The sequence below is a fragment of the Coffea eugenioides genome, chromosome 6 (genome assembly GCF_003713205.1).
Source record: "Coffea eugenioides isolate CCC68of chromosome 6, Ceug_1.0, whole genome shotgun sequence".
Classification (NCBI taxonomy): domain Eukaryota; kingdom Viridiplantae; phylum Streptophyta; class Magnoliopsida; order Gentianales; family Rubiaceae; genus Coffea; species Coffea eugenioides.
In genome coordinates this window covers 10,299,060-10,318,158 of record NC_040040.1, presented here as the reverse complement: position 1 = coordinate 10,318,158, position 19,099 = coordinate 10,299,060, and the positions used below count along the sequence as shown (strand labels likewise).

General features: G+C 37.3%; 3 protein-coding genes across 4 annotated transcripts; 1 reads left to right on the top strand and 2 right to left on the bottom strand.

The window, feature by feature from the left end:
- Positions 1-1,325: 1,325 nt before the first annotated feature.
- On the bottom strand, positions 1,326-5,149 carry LOC113772964 (IAA-amino acid hydrolase ILR1-like 4). The gene is made up of 5 exons (XM_027317465.1): positions 4,614-5,149; positions 4,276-4,401; positions 2,744-3,058; positions 2,108-2,236; positions 1,326-1,925 (listed from the first exon to the last, which is right to left on the bottom strand). Exons 1-5 carry the CDS (start codon positions 4,977-4,979, stop codon positions 1,518-1,520), a joined length of 1,344 nt encoding a protein of 447 aa, XP_027173266.1. The 5' UTR covers positions 4,980-5,149; the 3' UTR covers positions 1,326-1,517.
- Positions 5,150-6,494: 1,345 nt separating this feature from the next.
- Positions 6,495-9,708, top strand: LOC113772966 (vacuolar protein sorting-associated protein 32 homolog 2). Of its 2 annotated transcripts, XM_027317469.1 has the most exons (8): positions 6,495-6,645; positions 6,761-6,884; positions 8,039-8,138; positions 8,254-8,339; positions 8,457-8,548; positions 8,751-8,865; positions 8,961-9,184; positions 9,437-9,664. In XM_027317469.1, exons 2-7 carry the CDS (start codon positions 6,813-6,815, stop codon positions 9,156-9,158), a joined length of 663 nt encoding a protein of 220 aa, XP_027173270.1. In that variant the 5' UTR covers positions 6,495-6,645; positions 6,761-6,812; the 3' UTR covers positions 9,159-9,184; positions 9,437-9,664. The 2 variants fall into 2 exon arrangements, with proteins under 2 accessions (XP_027173270.1, XP_027173269.1); XM_027317468.1 differs by having other exon boundaries at positions 6,496-6,645; positions 8,961-9,708.
- Positions 9,709-14,122: 4,414 nt separating this feature from the next.
- On the bottom strand, positions 14,123-17,484 carry LOC113772965 (meiotic nuclear division protein 1 homolog). The gene is made up of 10 exons (XM_027317466.1): positions 17,425-17,484; positions 16,833-16,913; positions 15,635-15,751; positions 15,465-15,503; positions 15,274-15,381; positions 15,130-15,192; positions 14,984-15,035; positions 14,816-14,860; positions 14,635-14,714; positions 14,123-14,464 (listed from the first exon to the last, which is right to left on the bottom strand). Exons 1-10 carry the CDS (start codon positions 17,425-17,427, stop codon positions 14,375-14,377), a joined length of 678 nt encoding a protein of 225 aa, XP_027173267.1. The 5' UTR covers positions 17,428-17,484; the 3' UTR covers positions 14,123-14,374.
- Positions 17,485-19,099: the final 1,615 nt, after the last annotated feature.

Here is a 19,099-nt window from a genome sequence, read left to right as displayed (position 1 = left end):
ATGCAATTTTCTTTTAAAGGAGGGTAGAAATGGCTGGTTCGCATGTCGAATTATTAATGGTGTGGTCGTTCTGTGCTGAAGCACTAAAGCTTCCTTTATGCGACATTTCACAGGGTTCTTATTCGTTAATTGTTGTAGTTAGCTGGAAGGTTGCCCCGATGAATCAGTTTTTAACTTCCACTAAAGTAATGTGGTGTTATTACGCGATTATTAACTCAATGGTATGGTCACCCGGAGTAACTGTGACATATACCACCTGTTCTTCGTCTTAGGTAGCTCACTTATGGAATGACTTAGGGCCAGGGGCAGAAGCTCCAACACGTACCATGCCACCTTGACTATAGTAAGTAAGTTTGGTTTCTCTATCTTAGAATATATGGCCTGCACTTCCAAGGGGTGCCAAAATGCGGCCTGGAGACGTGACGGTAAGCCATATTCACAGTTCATACAACGCTACTGTAAAGAACAAAGAAAGGTGTTCCAATATTTTTTTTAAAAAAACGAACAATAATGAAAGTGGACTGAATGAGAAAGGAAAACGGGGGAGGAGGAAAAGACGTCTCTCTATGATGGTTTTCTTTTTGAGTTTGTTTGCAAAGAATATTATGGGAATTGAAGGAAAGTTATATTATTATTTTTCTTTTTTTCTCTTTTTTCTTTGGGTTAATCAAACACATACAGCAAAGTATTTTTTTTCCTTCTTTTACATTCTTTCACTTCACTTTCCCGTGTAATTTTTCCTCTAATCAAAAATGAAAATTATGGGGCAAAGAAGTTCGATTTGTCTTTCATGATTATTGCTCCTCCCAGTTATTCAGTTAAACCCACAGATATGATCACGCGGCCAAAACTTTCCCCATTCTTGAACAATCTTCCATTCGTTCCTACACACTTCCGTCATTCAATATTTGTGTGGCTCTTAAAAGACTCTTTAAAACCGGACAAACGAAAAGGCAGCCCTGATATGTACCAGTTCATTATAAGTTTTTTCCTCCGTTTTTTTTTTTTTCGGTACCAAGTATGCAGAAGGCAGCTGCGCTGGTGCTATTTCCCTGCAAAGTCGAAAATTTCTGCTGGGGAAGAAACAATTCATGGATATTTGTCTTGATTTGATTAATGCTACATTCTCGCAGAACTTTGCTTAATAGTTGAAATTAATTGGTTTCAATGTAATTAAACATTTCAAAGTTGTGTTAACCATGGTGATAACTAGTCCGGTAACTTCTTGGCATCAAGGTTCCAGACAACATGCTTGATATGAGCTTCATGTTAACCTTATTTCTTTTGGCTTCTTTGCTTTAGGCACTACGTATTTTGGAGGCATTTTGACAACAGGAATGCTACAAGAAGTTGGATTGTAAAATGTCTGTTAATTTGCAGACTTTAACAGTGTTTCGCGAAACCAGGTTGTAACATTCAAATTGAGTTTTGTGAGGAAAAACATGCCCTTCATACAATTCAGTCATCAAATAGTTCTGAAAATTTTTAGTAAAACTTTCCCAGTTGCTTCAAGCAGCTTAGAGCTCATCATGCAAACTCTCTTTCTGCACAGATAGCGTCGCAGGACCGCCAAGGAGGTGAGTCACAGCCAATGCTGCATGTAAAGCAGCACCATATTGAAGTACATTTTCGTTTACTTTGAAATAAGGGGAGTGCCCTGGTACAGATTGTCCCTTGGAATCATTGTGCATTCCTACAAAGTAAAAGTACCCCGGGATTGCCTCAGCAAAAAAGGCAAAATCTTCTGCTCCCATCATTGGTTGCAATTCTATTATGCTCTTAGAACCCAGCATATTCTCAGCTACAGTTTGGAAGTGATCATGCAACCGGTTGCTATTTACGGTTACCGGGTAAAAGGGCCTGTAATCTGCCTCGAAGTCAACAGTCGCATTGCATCTGTGTACGGCAGCTTGTCGAATAATTACCTGGTAGTTGCATATGCAAGAAAAAGCAATATTCATAATTGGATTTCTTGTTATGGAATAATCTGACATTGATTACTTTTATGTGAATGCTATCATTACAAGCTCAAACACAGACAAAATATTCTCAAGGAATACGACTTAGGAGCAAAATAAAGGAATCAGGCACCAAACGAAGAACTTGCCTCTTCAATTCTTTGTTTAAGTTGCCTGAAACTGTCTTTTGAGAAAGCCCTGAAGGTACCACCTATTGCAACTGAATCAGGAATCACATTGAATGCGGCACCACCTTGGAATTTCCCAACAGTTACAACCTGCAAGGCCATGCCTTTTGATTTAGTAGGGACAATGTCAGATGTAGAAGTAACATCAGTTTCAGAATATATTGTATAAAGATGAAGATGGCGGAGAGTAAAGACAAGGATGTTAGGTTCACCAGGAGTATGTGAATAAATTTGGAGCCCTAGCAGTTACTTAATCATGAGCAGCTTATAGAAGAATATGATGGCACTAGTAATTATCTTACAAGACAGAGATAGAACCAAAACTAGGTTATGAGACTAGAGTTTGTAAAAACTACAGTGAGCAGCCCACCAACAGCAAATAAAAGCTGTGCCCTATAATTAAAAAATTAATGGCACAAAAATCATCCCAAAAGCAAGTCAAGCCTGCTGTAAAAAGGGAAAGAGATGACACAAGTCATCATTATAAAGTGTAAAACTATCATAGTATTCGGTCAAATTAGACTTGAGATTCAGCAAAGATAAGTAAAAGCATTTGTTGCTATGAACATAACCGTGACTCCTACTGAGGAATACTACCTGTGAATCTAATGGATCGGCTTCACGCGAAATAAGATGTTGTAAACTAATAATTATATTGGAAGCCGCCAAGATTGGGTCAATTGAGGTCTGGGGAAGAGCTGCATGTCCGCCTTTTCCTTTAATTACAGCATCAAAAAAACCATTTGCAGCCAATATAGGCCCAGGTCTGGCAGCAACTGTGCCAATTGGATATTTGGAAGAGACATGCAGTCCAAAGATGGCATCAACATTCTCTAATATCCCAGTATCTAGCATTTTTCTTGCCCCCCCACCACCTTCTTCAGCCGGTTGAAAAACAAGAATGACAGTTCCCTGAATAGGAGAAGAAAAATAGCGATATTCTATCATCAATATTGTATGACTCCAGCAGTAACTGTTAGCTAAGAGCAACACAACTCTTCAATCAAAAAGTTTACGCAACATTTGCAAACGAGAATCTTTGTAAAGTGCTACTTCAATGACTACAAAAGGTATATAGACGAACAAACATAGCTGACAAAGCCTCTGAAGAAAATCCAATTTCTTCTAAGCCCACCAAATTTTGCATCTTTGAGAATCACATCAGCGATGTTTGTTCAGAGTTTTGATACTCTTGCATCCCGAGGAACAACATCTCCGATATTAGTACATGGTTATTTGCCATATTGATCTTACTTTTCTGATATCTTTTACATTTGCATTCAATTTTCATGGTTTTTGGACTGAAGTAATGTAGATGTCATCACTCATTGGTTTTGATTATCTCATTGCATCTGTTGAGGTAACATGAGATTTCTGCTCAATCCTACTCTTGAAATCCAAATTCTCTCTTCTGCATCAAATGGAGTTACTTCCTATAATTACAATCCTGAACTTCCTACGTCTTGTAATGCAAAGGTACGTGAAGCAAATATGTGGAATTGCAAGTGCTCGAGGGCTTTCCATATATTAGTTATTAAATGCTTCTGTTTTTCCTCAAGCAGAATGTAACCATTACCAGCAATAAAAGCATGTCCCGTCACACTAACATTTTGCACATTATGAATTTTCACCCCTAATCTCAGTTTGAAGATGGCCATCCTTGGCAGGCAGTTTTATGTTTCAAGGCGAGATTAAGTAGGAATGAAGAACATTCCGTTCTCCTACCTCGGCTGAACAGAAAAGTAGAATGGGCAGGGAATGTAAAGTAGAACACTTACTACAGGTAACCAATGGAAAGTCACAAGGAACAAAACAATACAACAGAAACGCAAATTCACAAGAACTCGGATCAACATAACGCTTTGCATAATATTTGGAAGTGAAATAAGGAGTTTTCCACTTGCTTAGTCAATCACCTATAGAGTAAAGCCACAATGGAGAACTTGTCAAGAGAACTAAAACTGTAAATAAAACTCTTTATCAATATCATTTTTCAAACTGTTTAGCGTGATTATTACAGAAGAATTTTTAGTTGGATTTGACTATAAGAATCCCATTTCATAAAGAACTTGAAGCAGAACCAATGAAGTTCAAATCTTTAATTCAAGAAGAAAATGATAGCAAGAAACCTGTAAATCATTACGATACTCTTGAAGCATCCTTGCAGCCCCAAGAAGCATTGCGACATGAGCATCATGTCCACAAGCATGCATCTTCCCTGGAATTTTGCTTTTATGTTCCCATTCGACATTTTCCTGTAACATTCAGAACAATCACAAACAAATGACTAATCCAAAAACTAGAATAACTCCAAAACTGATTCACAATTACCAAGAAAAATATCATTAAAACATAAAAATAGAACAAGAAAAAAGAGCACTGGGATATAAGTTGGGAGTATGTAAGTAGAAGTGACACCATTAATACAGAACATATATACTAATCATTTCTAGGTTTCTGAAGAAACCTGCATAGCTAGAGCATCCATATCAGCTCTAATTGCAACAAAAGGTGGCTTGCCAGTCCCAATATAGCCAACAACACCAGTAATAGCCACCGGATGCTTATAGGGGATGCCCATTTTGTCAAGTTCAGTTCTGACCAGTTTACTGGTCTCAAATTCCTCAAAACCGAGTTCTGGGATTTCATGTAGGGTCCTCCTAATATTCACCATCCAGTCAAAAACCTCTGGCCTTTGAGCCATATTTAGGAACTTCATGGGAATTTCAGCCAACCTTTCTTTTGTTAAGAAAGGAGAATCTGAAGAAGTGGACTTCACAGAAGACAATAAAAGGCAGATAATCAGAGAGAAAAGGATTTCGAAGGGATCCATGATGTGTCCTCTACTATGCAGAGGTTATCACGGAACTTGGGAGCGGGAGAGAGTGCATACAGCGTTTTCAGTTTCAGCAAAAGGGGTTTCAGGCTTTTAGCTTTTTGGTGGGGAAATCTGAAATAGAGGAATCCCTCAAGTCAAAATTACAGAGTAGAGCTCGGCCTGATTTCGTAGTTGGTACGGTTACCCGTAGGTATAAGAATATAACAGAGAGAGGAGAATTTAAAGAGACTATATATATATAAGGAATTAATAGGTATAAAAATGTGATTAAATTAAAGGGATGCTTTGATATTACTTTTAAATTTTTTTTATTATAAATGAAATTCCAATCCTAACTTACAGTCTAAAGAGGAACTTAGTGTCCTTTTTTTTTTTTATGGACACTGAGCTTTAGCCAGTGACTTGGTAATTGGCACTTTGGTTTGTTGGAAATGACGACTAAAACAAAAAGTGTATTTACTTTTTACGCTAGCGGTGCATAAAAGTTAATTGATATATAGATTTAGATACGTTAAGATTCTAAAATATCTTTCACCACTTCTAGGGATTGTATTTACATTTAGCTACGTCTGAAATTTTGAATTTATACTGAGGATTATCAGAGATTTTTTGTTTTGTTTTGTCAAGTGAAATTTCAAAAATTACAAGAGCCATTTTTGTTTCGTGACCTTTTAATTCAAATTTATTTATTCCTCCTTTGGATACGTGGTCATATTAATTCAACCTTCTTTACTTGAGAATGTTACGCTCACGTTGCATTAATCTAATGTTAGGCAAAAAAAATCTATGTTAGAAAAACTACGCATCCTCATTTAAGAGAATTGGAAGTTTTTCACTACTAAATTAACTCATGCATACTGGCAAGAGTTGTGAAGCACATTCTCACAACTTCTTTTATTTTTTGGTTCGACGGTGTCTCCAAAATAGTAGAATAGAAAAAAAAAAATTTTGAGAGAGATTGAGAGTTGAACCAATCAGCTCATGTTTATCCAACTAATGTTCCTACTTAGCTAAAACTAGGTGTTGACAAGAAAATTTACAATTCCTAAACACAATTTAACATAACATCTAATTCTTTTCAAAATGATGTCTTGGTTTATCTAACTTCCATTCTCGTTTTTATCAAAAAAAAAAACCACTTCTATTCTCGTTTGCTAAACCAGAAGCTTAACCTGCATTCAAGTTGTGACGTCAAAACCCAATCCATTTAAATTTAAAGAGTTCGGCCCAATAGATGGGATTCGTTTTTGCGAAAAGGGCATCCACACGTTCAACCCACATACCCCGCACCACTTCACTAATTGTACACAAATTGCATTCGTGCCTATTTGTTGCGGCCGCGTGGACTTGGACTCCATTTACCGCGGATTTGTACTTGGCTTTAATCTCCCACGAAATTACGAAATTACACTTGAGAAATATTTCTCATCTGACATATCCAATCGCCCAATCCAAAGTATCCAACACGATTAAGTTAACAGGTCAAAAAGACCGACCTACCCCCCCCATCCCCCGCCTCCATTTCCCCGTTTTCCCCCCGATATTTAGAGCCCTAATTTAATCATTCACTAGTCTATCTCTCGAATTTGACGCAAAAATTCGTCGATTTGATCGTTCGCTTGTTCGTTGACTCTGAAAACCCTAACCCCCCGATCACAAGGTACTGCAGTTGTATTCTTTTTCTGTATAATTGATTAGATCCTTTCGGTTTTTATATATCGAAAGTGTTATTCTGTTGAATCTGTCGGGATTACTTTTGTTGCTTCAATTTTCAGGAGATCGGAGAAGAATAGTTATTCGTGTAGAATTCTGAATCATACGTCCAAGATGTTTACTAGAATATTCGGCAAGCCAAAGCAGGAGACTAATGCTGTCACAACTTTGGATAAATTAAATGAGGTAAATTTTTTTTCTTTTGCGCTGAATTCCTAATTCGCTAAAAGGTAGTATGGATTGTTTGGACGGTTGTGACCTAGATGTACATGATAGGTTGGTTTCCTTTTTGACGTAATTGGCTTTGAGAATCTTATGGTTACATGGAAAAATTTTGGAATATGAACTCCATGTTACGATGAGCGATGAAACTAAAATTTTTTAGAGACGTAAATTTGGGGATTTCAGTATGTTATAACTTGTCTATTGATTACACATGATCAAGTGATGTGCGGTGCTGTATTTTTTAAATTTGGTTTGTGCTTTCCTGGTTAACCATACGCGTTCTCATCTTTAGTGTTATAAATCAAGTTTAAAAGGAATCTTTTGGAGTTCTCTCTCTCTCTCTCTCTATCTCTTGTTTTTTTTGTTTACTGGTGTATTTTTTATAATTTTGTGTTTTCCCTCAAGAAAGATCAGTATTAGATTGCTTGCTAAGTGGTGGCAATCGTGAAATTGAGGTCTTGCCATTGGAGAATGGAGAGTTTGGAAGGAAGATGTGTATGTTGTTTTTCATCAAGTAACAGCTGTACGTCCAGTACATAAGAATGAAAAGAATTTACTCCTGTGATTCTTTGTTGTTCTGAGATGTATTTCAGATGGGATTTTTATGATTGTCAGCTCTTAAATTTGAGGCAAAAGGCGACGGAAAATGGCTTCTGCCAAACTTCTAGTATGGAAATCACTCATTGGAAAATTTTTGCCTTTTCCTCCTCTTTTTTTTTTTTTTTTTTGGAATTTTGCTGATGGCTGGTGATAGTAAGATAATCAGGAAGTTGGGAGAAAAAGCTTTTCATTTTGTGGATCGATCAAGATTCTACACAAAGAAAGGACTGAAAACAGAAATTTGATTCAGCAAACAATTGCAAAGTCAATCCTCTCAATAGATGCTTGTGCCTCCTATATATTGAAACAAATGGAGGGCATGGAAGTTGTAATCAGGATTGCATATGACATGAATTAACTGAACGGGCCTTTTTTTTTTTTTTTTGGAGACTGTGTCTGTGACATGTACTAAATTATTCTCCCTGCTTGTCTTTGATGATATACACGTGTTGATGGTTGTTTGCCTGCAAGATAGTTTAGCTGAGTGGAATTTTCAACTGTCTTCCTTGTCTTAGACTTTAGAGATGCTAGAAAAGAAGGAGAAAGTTCTTCAGAAGAAGGCATCTGCAGAGGTTGAAAAGGCTAAGGAATTCACCAGAGCAAAAAACAAGAGGGGTATACTTCATATCCTGTCTAGATGCACAACTTTTAGTTACTTTTATCCTGTACAACAACCTGGCATTAAATTCATGGCTAGTTGAATATTAAAAGTGTTGGCCTAAAATTGCAGCGGCCATCCAATGTTTAAAGAGGAAAAGGCTCTATGAACAGCAAATTGAGCAGCTTGGTAATTTCCAGTTGCGCATCCATGATCAGGTCTCTCTCTCTCTCTCTCTCTCTCTGTGTTGAGGTAGGGGTGTGTGTGTTTACCGAAGTGTAGTCAGTTCCTTGCTATACTGCATGTTGCCAATCGTGAAAGCTGTTAATGTTCAGATGATCATGCTAGAAGGTGCAAAAGCTACAACAGAAACTGTTGATGCCTTGAGAACTGGTGCATCAGCAATGAAAGCAATGCAGAAAGCAACGTAAGTAGAAATTAAGCTATTTATCATTTGGAAAGTTTTGAGGGATGACTTGTTTTGGTCTTTCTTTGAGGGTTGAGTTACTTTGGTCCTTCTATTTTGAGAGAATACTTAATAGTAGTACATATGCTGTCTAATTTTGTTCCTTGATCTGAACTCATTCCAAACTCACTGACATATTGGGAAATGCAATTTCTTATTGCAGAAATATTGATGATGTGGATAAGACAATGGATGAAATAAATGAGCAGACAGAGAATATGAAACAGATACAGGAAGCTTTGGCTACTCCTATTGGTGCAGCAGCTGATTTTGATGAGGTTCCTGGCCTTTTTTTTAACTCCCAACTGTGATATGTATGTCAATTTATTTCTAATCTTGCTAAAGCTAACTGGTGGTATTTTGCCGATTGCAGGATGAATTGGAGGCAGAACTTGAAGAATTGGAAGGCGCTGAGTTGGAAGAGCAGCTTCTTCAGCCTGCAATTAATACCCCCGCGGCACCTGTGCATGCTCCTACACCAGCTGGCAGGCAACCAGCTCGCCCTGCTCCTCAGAAGCAATCAGCTGAGGAAGATGAACTTGCTGCATTGCAAGCAGAAATGGCTCTTTGAGCAGCTACATTTCTTCAGTTTAACGGGTAATTTGGCCTGTATTTGTGTATGTGGCATTTATGGCACTAGTGGATCTGTATCTATCTTCCCTGTTTTCAGCCATTGATGAAAGCACTGAGCTTCTTGGAATCATTTGGAACTGCGTGGCCCAATTATCTTTAGTGTATAATTTATAGCGGCCAGTGTTACTTCAGCAAATATTAAATAACAGAATTTCTTTGTAATTGATCCATTGGAGTGTATTTTTGTGTTGTCGTGATACATTTAGTTTTCTGCAGGTATTGGTCTGGTGAGATTGTTTGGAGGTTTAGTGTATCGTTATGGAGAGTAGTGGTTTTCATAGGCAGATTTCTGCCTGTTTGCTGGTTATGAAAATCCGTGTACATAAGTGGTGCGGCGGAAATTGGAGCTGTCTGACACTGTAATAAGTTGTTTAATGCTTATAAATGGACTTTTACCTTCACTGCTCGAGATGTATGTAATCTTTTTAGTGCTTCGCTCGTTTACTTGCCTCCTGACTGTCCACAGAGAAAAAAACTCTACTTCTATACGTTGCTGGCGTCAATTCTTGGGGATCTTGATTATACTTCATCAATCTTCAGTTGTGGGGTTTGGTCAAAAGATTCACCGAGTTGTATTTAGCATTCATTTATGCTTCCATTGCTTTTGCAATTATGCTTGATCGGTCTTTCTGGAAGACTATGCTACAATTTTGTCATGAGATTATAGAAAAGATTTTATTTGCTTAGACTTCTTATGGGAGCAAATTTCCTATAAAATACTTTCTCCATTTTACTTTGATAATTTTGTTTTTCTTGTTCATCCGCTGCAAATTATAGTCCCTTTTTTTATAACTGACGTTTAAGGTTTTGCACACCAATTAAGAAAAGTTTTTCATTGTTTAAATCTATACACTACTTTCCTTTTGTACCCTCATTAATTGTCCAATTCACCCATGTTTTCTCTCACTAGAGTATTAAATGGTGCTGTTTTACTAGGCCAAAAGCAATGCAAACTAACTCCCACCAATTATGAAAAGAGAGATAAAAGGGTAAAATTGTGAAAAAATAATTAATGCTACATGGGAATAATAAAACGACAGATAAAAGTACTTAAGAGCAAATTTCTTAAACGTCAGTTATAAAAAAAGGGAGGGAGTATTAATTTACTTGATAAGCGTGCTTTCTCTTCTTGCACCCTTAGGCTAGAAGAGGCGTTCCTCGTTGCCGGCCGCCTATCTCGGTTAGACGTGGTAAATGCGTGTGGTTTCTTGTAAATCTCCAGTGAATCTTAGGTTATTTTGTCATAACATTAGCTAAACTACATTCTGTTGAACAATTCCTCTTTGATGTACATTCTGTTGAACGTTTCCAGCTAGGGATGCAATCAAGTCTACTCGCGAGTTTGAATCGAGTTTGAATCATGAATACACTAATCGAGTTTGAATCATGAACAATGACTCTTGAGCTCAATTTGAATTCGAGTTCGAACTACTCGTTACATTTAACGAGTTGAGTTCGAACTCTAAAAATAAATACTTGAATGCTCGACGAGTTTAATCGAATTTTCATATTATATTTATATTATATATTTATATTATATATTTTGAGAAAATATTTATAGATTTAGTTCAAAACTCGAACTCGAATAGATCGGGCTTGATATTTACTCGAGCTCAAACAAGTCGAGCTCGAGTTCAAATTTATATACTCGTTCAAGCTCGAGTAACACTGCTTGTGATCGAGTTTGAGTTCAAGTATGGTGCTACTCGAGCTCGATTCGGCTCGATAGCACCTCTATTTCCAGCTGTTGTATTTGACATTCTGTCAATGATATTATTATATACGAGATATTACTAAAAATGCACAATGAACTTTGAATTTTGAATAAATCTTTCCCTAGACGGCAATAATAACTCTGCTTGGATAATCACACTTTTAATCTTTTTTAAACAGTCGCTCTCTACTTTCTCTAATAATTCTTTTTTCAAAATTATTTTTCCAACTACATGTTTACTTTACATGCATGGTGTTCAAACGTTAAAAGCCTAGAATATCGTTTCCAAAAACCATTTCAAAGAATGCAAATCCAAATGGAGCCATTTCTATTTTCAAGATATTATGCTTTTCTATCATGTTAATTTCCTATGCTTTTCTATACCGTTTCCAACAACATTTTTATTAAAAATAAAAAAAAAATTTACATGCCCAATAACAAGATACCTGTTATAGAAAAAATTTAAAGAATATGATACTTAACAAGATTCCTGTTATAGAAAAAGAACATGGCTGGATCCTTAGACCTCAGTTTAGCGTCGTGTAAATTTTGGAAAACCTATGGCCAACCAATCTTGTCCTCGTCATTCCAGATTTTGTAGCCAGTAGTGCTGAACAAATTTGTTACGAATAGACTAAAAAGAAATTACTTGGCACTGGAAGCTTTCCAAATTTGCAATTACTGGGAACAATAATATCAAACAGCTTCACAGATTGCAAGGAGACGAATGCATACAAGCAAAACTTTCCCAGTAGAGTTGTCATAGAGCCAGCAGAATTAAGATCCCATTCAACCTACACCCCGAAGCTGTAATGTGATTGGATTTGGGAGTGGGGTTGGTTGTGCAGACCTTCCGCGATTTAAGAGAAGTGCACAAAATTGGGAAGTCCAAGCTTCAGAAGTAGAAAGAATTGGATTTGAGCTTTGAATTAATTGTAGAAAAGACAGGATCTCATTATCTAAGATGAGTTGAGCTGAAATACAGAGCAGAATTGTCTATGTACTCTTTAGTGAAAAATGTAGGTAACTGCCAGAGCAACAAGCATCAGGACATATGCTATTCCTTGATCAACCGAAACCCCTGCAGCAGAAAGAAATTTTTACACCAGATTAGAATCAGCAGCACTTGTCACATAAATTATGCAAGAGAACGCTAAACATGAGACCTTGAGATTTGCAGCCCTAAAACCAGCGGAAGAGAAAAATGTTGCCAAAAACTTTGGAGAGAGGGGATGGAGCATACCATCGCTTGATGGGGAAGGTGCAGGGGCAGGAACTTGAGCAGCATTGGCGGAAGGAAGCAACAGAGAGAAGACGAGGGCAATGGTGATCATAACAAAGCATATCCTGAGCATTTCCATTTGCCACGATTTAGAGGTACGAATTTCCTACCACCCCCCTAAGCCTATGCCTGATGTGGCTTGTCTTCCTACTCCTTCCTTCTTCACTCTGAGACTATTTTAGTCTATGAATTCATTTGAGGTTTCCTACTCCTTGCTTGATTGATTGAGATTAGGGTTTTTAAGGGTGTGGGACTCTGAAATTGAAATTGAAAAGTGACGTCTACCAATATGTTTTGTTGTTGTTTTTGCATAATTTTCTAGACCCATCTGGGCCGTTGGCCTGCTTTTCCTGCCACATGTACAAAATGAATATTCCATATGCGTCTACATCGTCCAGTAAGCGCTGATTGCCTCCCACTGCCCACATGCACCAAAGCAGATTATTCTCTCCTTTCATTTTCTCCATCTTCAAATTTCAATCTTCCATGTGGATTTTGCAGTTCCTTTTGGCCCGCGAAGTCTTGGCTTTTTCTTTATCTGTGGTAATGGTGTGCCACAGCAGATTTGGAAAACGTATTGTGCATTGTATGAATTTGTACGTTAGAAAAACATATTTATGGGATTTTGGCATTGGCAGTCTTGAATTTCTATAGTCGGATGGCTGAGAACTTGCTTCACCTTCCAAATCCCACTTTTGTGGTAGGGATACCCAAAGTGTGGAGAATAATCAAACCTTTTATCTAACTAAGATAAGCATAAGATATGTGTTTGAATTGCTTTTGACTTATCTTAAGAACTAATTTAGATTAAAAATATGGACTTAAAAAGATGCAGGTCCCAAAGGGTTTAAAACTCCAACCTCACCATAGGTGTAAGTTGATCTCCATTTGGCCCCATCCCATATAAAGGGCGAAACAAAGGTAATGAATTAATCATGGGAAGTGTTTCTCATACCAAATATATGGTTATGTACGGAAACAGAATAGCTAAATAAAATAATATAACCTTGAAAATATAATTGTGCATCCATCCATAGGTACCGAAAACACATTGTTTACAGTAATTATATATCTATTACCATAGGAAGTGTTTATATGTATTACCTAAGATCAATAGTCGGTTTGGAAACTGATGTTCAATGAGATTATTACACCACACAGCTATAAATCATGTTTCTAAAGTTCAAAATATAGTCGGAAACAACGCAAACTAGTGGTTGCGTTTTCATTGGATGAAGAAGCAAAATTTTGTCAAAATCTTTGAAAAATGAAAGCGCTTTAACACAAGGGAAGCCAAATAGGTTGTTTTGTCTTCTTTTTAATCACTTGTTTTACTGGACTAAAGTCTCTTGTATGGTGAAGAATAAAAAATGACAGCAAATCCCCATGCACATCACATCTAAAAGCAGTTGGAGTCCTGCTAGGATTACGAAGCCTGTAACCTCGGACTTACAGCAAACCCACCATAATAGGTACGCGCAGACACCTAAGTCTATACGGGTCATCTTCTTCCCAGATGCTTCCAGCTTGTCTTCATTTGTCCCTGGAGATGAACCCAACTCCCCTCCTCCTCCCCCCCCCTCCCCTCCCCTCCTTTACCTCCATTGTTTTTGAGCCCTTCCCAATGTCCATTTACTTCCACTGAACAATGTATGTAAGTTATGCAATAGTTGAGGCACTAATATCCACCATCATGTGATGCTGCAGGGCTATAATGTATTTTAAAAGAGAGAGAGAGAGAGAGAGAATTAATGGCGGAGGAGACTCCATGTTTCCTTTTAAAGAGAAACGAAGAGAGCAAGAGCAAACACGAGAGAGAGAGAGAGAGCGCGCGCTGGGGGCTGGGGTGCGTGGTGGGGAAGAATGTCCATGGTTTGAGAGTCTAAATGCACGTCTCTAAGGACTTCAAATATTTATAAGAATCTGCAGTTGGTTTTCAGGTGATCCACTTTCAGAATTTGAGATTGAATATACACTTTCTACCATTACAAAGTGGTAAGAAAAAATGACACACAATGCCAAGGATGTTGGTCTAAAGATCAAGTTGGGAAGATCCCAGGACCAGTTAATGATATTTAATGGAACCACTTAACCTTCAATAGTATAATTACTGTATATTGGTGCAGGCACAGCTTTCCGGTGACACTGCGTTATATACTCAGTTATAGGTTTCGACTGTCTGCTCTCCCGGGCCAAGGGGAACAACTGCAGGCAACTCCAAATAGTCAAAGTCATCCGTAACTCCAACCTGTTTTAGACATGAAGAGAAGCTGCTAAATAGAAGAAATCTCGTTGGGTGGAAATGAAGCACTTTTTAAGTTAATACTCTCTCTCTCCAAATTTTGGAGGACATCTATTAATCTAATTGTGTGATTCATTCTCTAGTAAGAGCAAACTGTTTGCAATGAACACAACTACCTCATTGAAAAGGTGATCAAGTTGTTCTTTGGCCTGGGGAAAGTTATTTGAACACCATTGCCGCAGAGTGAAGATGTTATCTGCGAGTTGTTGAATTGATAATTGGAGAGGGAAAGAAATCTGAAAATCTCACTGTTTCGTTCATCAATATATGAAACAAAGTAAATTAAAATAAAGTGACCTGTCCATCTGTTAGCTGCTGCATGAGCTACTTCAATTGCATTCTCTGCCAACAGGAGGTCATAGACATCAGAGGACATTAGAATCACTAAATTTTAAAAGAATTTAACCCCAAAAAAAAAATACTACTACAGTTAAAGCATGGAAAGAAAGTGTAGGAGCCCTCAACTCATTGCCTCAAAAGTAGCTGGATCATTGTCTGCATACTGTCCCATTTCATCCTGGAAAATGGAGCAAAGGCATAATAGAACCTAATGAGCAAATATATACCAGTAGCTTTAAGATAAATGCCCGAGAGAGGAGAGATCTGTCAACCTTTAGCTCATTATGTTTCTCTTCAATGGCTTTCAGCTCATCCAATGCCTTCTCTCTGTCAACCTAGTACACATGCACATGTTAGATACAAGGATTTACTATAATGCATATAAACACTTGCCAAATGGGTTAGAATGTGATTACCGATTCCTCTCTTCCCTTCTTCAAAGCATGACATTGGTCTTCAAGTTCAGCAAGCCGCTTCTTACTATTTTGAAGATCAGCTTCCAGTTTCCGATGCACATTCCTCAGCTGTAATGTTTTGGCGTTAATTCCAGGATAGTTCAAATCAACAACAGGTCAAGGTTTTCAAAAGCATTATATGACAATAGTACCTGGTTTCCAGCACAGCTTGGTAGGCTCCAAAAGTATACCTGGAATAAATGGTAACTCATGGAATAAAGGTTCGGGAACATTGTATAACCAAAATAAACTGTGTAATGTTCAGCTACAGAATGTCAAATATGAATTACGTTTCTAACTCCGTATGGACAAGTTTACTCACAGAAGTCCCTATCTTGTCTTTTGAAACAAGGTCATCATCCACTAAACTCTGGACAACATCTTTCACCGTCTGGCTGATAATGCCTTTCTTGGGACCCAATTTCTCCAGTTCCTTGAGCTGAAACTCATGAGAAAAATTCAGAATCCAAGAGGTAGAAAAAGAAAAAGAACAATGTCAATTCATAAAGGAGCAGAAAAAGGTGGTTTCAGCCTTTCAGGTGCAAAGACATTAAAATTATTTTCTAGTAGATTAAAAGAATAGAAGAGCAAGCAAAAGCACATGCATCTATTAAAGAACAGGGTACATTGCATTAGTTATGACCAAGTTAAGCAGCAAATTATCAATTGTATGAAAAAGTGCAGAGGAAGAAAAACCTAAACTATGTCCTTGGTTAGAGCGAAATACAGTGGGACTTAGTACGAGAATAACTGAACATGCTGACAACAAATCATAAGCCAACTTTCAAAAATGTTTGCAGCCATAGGGGGGACATCAGCTATTTGGAATATACATGGAGTATCCATGAGTTTAAATATTTGAAGGCACACCATCAAAATATGAAAAGTATTCAGTTAAAATGTTCTCAGGCATTCAATAAGGTTTGTAGGGGTTTCATATATGCTAGAATTAAGCAAATAAGCGCCGCCTTCAGTACCATTGAATCTCAATCTATGACATACTTTTAAAAGGATTGTTCTGCCCTTGGATTTTAGGTTAGGATTTACTAATTTTCCAAAAGTGATTAACCAACATGAAGGCCAAAATACCCAGATTATCATACACATAACACCATAAGCATCTGTGAGAAACAGGAAAAAGATGAGCGGGCCTTGGGAAATAGTAAGCAGATGCGTAAAAAATATCTCACATCTATTCTCAGTTGGTCATCTGAATGTGCCATGGAATTGAAGACATTTTGCAAATGCAAACGAATACAAAATGTGTTAAGTGCATCAGCTAAAATGTCATTCGACATCGCATTACTGCATTCATAATTACAGCCAGTACAGGAGAGAACATCACAATTCATTCAAGTCTAATCAACTGTTGCCAAATTAGCAATCGCAACAACAAATAAAATCAATAAGAAACAAATGCAGTATATGGGTTTTGCATCGAGTGACACTTTGATGCATCCAGGCAAGAAGGGCGTGTATTGAGTTCTAAATTTCAAAACAAAGCAGGATTGTGTACTTACAAGGAAGAAGTCCTGTGACCCATAAAATATTTGTAGCATTTTCTCGCGCTTCTCATCTAACGAAAGGCCTCTTTTCTTAGACTGCAGCACCATCAAACGCATTACAAACCATAAGCATGTAGCATGTATGCTTAATGATAAAAACACTAATAAAAATTTGAAAAAAAAAAAACAATTATCCTCATTCAAGTGTGCAATTTCGTAACAATAAATTAATTAAACAAATAAATAAAGTCTGTTCAACTAATTAGAATCCCCCGCCAAAGACATTTAATTGAATTTCTAACGGTGCTTGACAATTTCTTCCTTGATACCCTAAATAAAAGCTCTAAGACCAACGTAAATCAGGAGAAATACTAATTTGAAACGTTAGCTACCTGGAATTTGATTAGTTATCAGCCTATCAGAGGAACTAATCCCATTCATCTAAAGTTTTTAACCCAAAAAAAAAGAAGAGAAAAATACTAAATTTCGACGGACGGTTGATTGATACAGAGATAAGAATGAGGATTAGGGATGATTTCGACGACACTAACAAAATCAAATAGATCTAAACGCAGAAATTATAGCTTTTGAAGCTTTATTTACTTACCATTGGTAGCAAAATATTCAGATGATGCTGCAGGCGAAAGCAGGGTTCAGAAGTGTGAAGAAGAAGTAGTAGTCACACGATTTTAAGAGTTGCACACACACAGAAACGCTGAGATTATATATTCGTCCGAAATCGCCCATCTTGGCGGGAAACAAATTTTTATAGCCCCTTTGACGAAATTAGCTTTTGCTAGGTGCTACCCTCTACGCCTTAGCTCGCGACATTTTCGCTTACTGAGAGGCACACGCTTACATGTGCAGGTTTACGCTTTTCGGCAGTTACAGTACGCTTTAATTAAGAAAATGAATTAGAGATTTATTCACTATCCTGTATTCCACGTGCCAATACATAATATAGAAAATATAAAAATCAATTATGTGCCTCTTGAATACGTATGTGCCTCAGTTGCCTTTATTGCATAGCTGGTGGCCGCAGGTCGATTCTACGAAAATAGCGGTGTTAATTAGGTTAGCAAAATAACCACTAAGCTTAGCTCAGTGGCCACCAAGATAGGTCTTAAGCTCAGTGGCCACCAAGATAGGTTTTAAGACTTTGTTTGGATTGTAGGCGAGTGTTCAAATTCTACCTACAGCCAAAAAAAATTCAAAATTTGTGTCATCGCACTCCCTTGATCTAGTAAGGTCTGTGTATCTACTAACCCCTAATACAAAACCTCTTTAGACTTTCCCTCTTCAATAGTTTAGAATAGATAGGTTATACAATAGTTATCGTCGAGATCGCATCCATCACATCATTAGGACGCGAGAGCTTTCCAATCTAAATGTTTTCAGCAAGTATGCAGGAGACTCGGGCCCAGAAAAGAGGCTAGTTCGGAGGAGAACGAGACAAGTTAAAGGTCCAAATTCAAGTTCACTAATGGTAAGCTTGTTCTAAGTTGATGCATAAGTTTTCCTTTCACTATCTATGTTTATCAATTATAATCTTTGTATATATTGATCCCACCATTCTAGGTTAATCATCGGGTTCGGGGAGTTGGGTGGGCGAATCACCCCACCAGTTGTTGGCAGCAATAGGTCACAACGCAATCCTCCCACAATAAATCCGCTTTGAAATTGACTTATTCGCTCGTCCAATTGTATATGCGTGTATATATATATATATATGTATTTATTATAATTTTATTAATTGAAGAGACATTGGTCTAACAACTGAAATTGAGATGGCTGGAATTAAAGGCCCTGGATTAAAATCAATAGAACATTTATTCTAGATATTTCATAAGAGATTATAATAGAAATTTCTCTTGATTACTATTCCATCAATTATATAATTATGCAGGTCGAATTCAGAATCCTCTGAAATTTGGAGTCCTGTAGTCATATTATATTACAGAGCATAGGAGCTCTATTTCCACTATCTAAATTACTACTAATTAGCTACAATATGTCAATGCAAAAATGCCAATAGTCGTTGCAATGTACTAGTACTCAACTTTGTGAAGAATGTTGAATTCAATAAACAGGGCTTCATGTTCTTTATAGTCTACTAAGTTGCTTTCTGTGTCATCCCTCACTCAATAATCAGGCATTAAAGCATTTGACTATAAATAGTACAACTCCTAAAAAAAAAAAAATCCACGAGTCCAGCACAAATTTCAATAAAAAAAAAAACTTTGCTCAATTTCTCCATAGAATGCAAAATCAACAGAGAAATG